This window comes from Saccostrea cucullata, unplaced genomic scaffold (assembly GCF_032062105.1).
Source record: "Saccostrea cucullata isolate Sc308-1 unplaced genomic scaffold, CSIRO_AGI_Scuc_v1 ctg1034, whole genome shotgun sequence".
Taxonomy (NCBI): domain Eukaryota; kingdom Metazoa; phylum Mollusca; class Bivalvia; order Ostreida; family Ostreidae; genus Saccostrea; species Saccostrea cuccullata.
This window is the reverse complement of record NW_026932728.1, coordinates 110,629-113,100: the sequence shown is the minus strand read 5'-3', so window position 1 is coordinate 113,100 and position 2,472 is coordinate 110,629. Positions and strand designations below refer to the sequence as shown.

At 34.1% G+C, this 2,472-nt stretch overlaps 1 protein-coding gene across 1 annotated transcript; it reads right to left on the bottom strand.

Annotated features, from left to right (window-relative positions):
* Positions 1–313: 313 nt before the first annotated feature.
* LOC134235921 (uncharacterized) lies at positions 314–1,987 on the bottom strand. The gene has a single exon (XM_062718096.1). The coding sequence runs from the start codon at positions 1,985–1,987 to the stop codon at positions 314–316; it is 1,674 nt and encodes a 557-aa protein (XP_062574080.1).
* Positions 1,988–2,472: the final 485 nt, after the last annotated feature.

Sequence of the window (2,472 nt, the reverse complement as noted above, 5' to 3'; positions counted from 1 at the left end):
AAAAAATGACATTGAGAATGTTGGAAAGTAAAAACGTAAGCACGCAGAATTAAGCAGTTAGTATTCACACATCTTATTTCAAAAACCGTATGAGTACTGCTCGATATAATTTGTATGCACATTTTCTTAAGACAAATGACTTCCTATAAAGTTAATCAATGGCTGGATTGATGTGAAGGAAGGTAGAGGGTTAGAAAAGGTACTTGTTATGTTGTCATGTTAAAGCAAATTTGACAAGAGATGTCTTTTTATATAAGCAATGTAATGTACACATATGAGCTAGCAAAATGAAAAAAAATCTGTATTTTCTAATCTAGTCATGTTGATCGTGTGTGAAATAGTCTTTTCTCTTTATGTATCTGTAGACATCCACTCTGCTGTTATGATCCTTTGTTCCAACTAAAAGAAGGTGATTTCTGTGGTCATAATCCAGACCTCCTGATACATTGATTTTGTTTTGATTGGTGAACAACAGTGATAAAAAGTGACCGTCTTTGTCAATCATTTGAATTGTTTTACTTTTAATATCACACACCAGGATGTTCGAAAGTGCATCTACACACACTCCTCGTGGTGATAGTCGTGGTCCTGAAGAAGGTCCTGTGTAGAAGAAGCGATGTTTCCCTTCACGATCTGTTACTACTATACCATGGTTCAAGTCAGAAACAATAACATCTCCATTGTGGTTCTCTGTGATGTATTTAGGAAATATATACAGTTTCTGACGAGTGTTACAGTTTTCAATGAACTGAATTTGTTGTTTTGCACTGTTATATCGCATAACTTTGGCCTCTATAAACATTTTATTTTGATCAAAATAGTAGACATTCATCCCGACCAAAAGATCTCCATTAGTGGGAGAACAGTACACACACTTTGCTTTCCACGGTTCTGTTATCTTTATGAGTGTAATTATGTTGTCTGTTGACAATTGGTTGACGTTATTAAATCTGTCTATGTAAATCAGATTCCCTTCAGGAGTCATGGAGTGTCCTCCAGTATAACTATTTGTATCTTTAAAAATATGTAGATGTTCACCATTTGCGTTTGTCAAGATAATACGTCCATATTGATCATTGATCCATACCATGTCTGTTGTCACACAGGAAATGTGGCGAATCTCAGTATCACCCATCACTGTGAAAGACCTCCGTAACACAGGTACACACATTGGTTCAAGAAGCTGTTCATTTCTGACATGACGATTTTTTGACTCTGTGATTTGGATTTCTCCTAGTAACTTAATCACATCCATTCGGTTGATTTTACAGTTCAAGGAGAATGGAAATGTGTCAAGCATGCTCGTTAATCTTGGGAAAGGGGTTTTCTTTAGAAACATAAGGAAATGTATAGGCTTGTCTAACACTGTTTCTAACTTATATATAAATATTTCTGTGTTCGTAATTTTTCTTTTTGGTTCTTTCAATTTAGATGTAAGTGACCGTTTTAATTGTTTTAATTCATTGATATCATTTATTACTACACCAGCCAGATTCTTCAGTTTCATTGTTCTTGTTGTCATGCTTTGCTGGAGACCAGATAACAAGGATTGACAAATGTCCTTGCTGATTTTTACATCGCATTTAATTTGTTGAAGAAGAGCAAGATTATTGAAGATAATATCAGTTCTTATGTGAGCTATCCTGTCTATGTGTTGGTGTCTGCACATTTTATAAGCTGAGACAATATCCAAATTGTCATGGTTTCGGTGCTCATAACACTCATCACAGATTGGAAGATTACATGAGAAACACCATTTGTTTACATATTTGTTTTGGTGCTTCTCACAAGAATTTGGTATCCTGAAGTCCCCATATTTTAAACGGTCAATCACTACCTCGTGGTATTTGGAATCAAGGTCTATCATATGTTTCTCCTTACAAAGAACACAGAGATCTTCTTTACATGTTTTACAATAGAATTCTACGTCCCCCTTACACTGAGAACAATTTGGAACTTTTAACTCTCTGTGGACATCTGAATCCATTGATAACCGATTGTGTGTAAACAGCTGCATGCATGATTAACACTTACATACGCTCCTGGTTTATTTTACTTTCCATTTTCCTTTTCTAATTGAAATTGTCTGGCGCTACAATCTTGAAAAAAACATAAAAATCTGAATTAATTTTTGTTCATGTTTTCACCTTTACTTTAGTGAAGTCCTGTTTTTGGTTTTAGTTGACTATTCCTATTTTTAGTCTTTCTTTGCAATTCTGAGATTCCTGTACCACGTCTTTGTATATATTTTCTACCTAATATAAAAATAAATTTGATCTTTTATGCTTCAAAGCAAAATACGCCCTTCGTCTTTTATCCACCCTTTTTGTAACCCTTACGTCGTAATTCAACGATTTTTTTTATCGTCTTTTATAAGTGTATCAGTAATTATTACTTAATTAACAATTTGATGAAATAGTATTCACATCTTTAAGCCACCATTAAGATACCTTTATGCACCAATTGAATTCG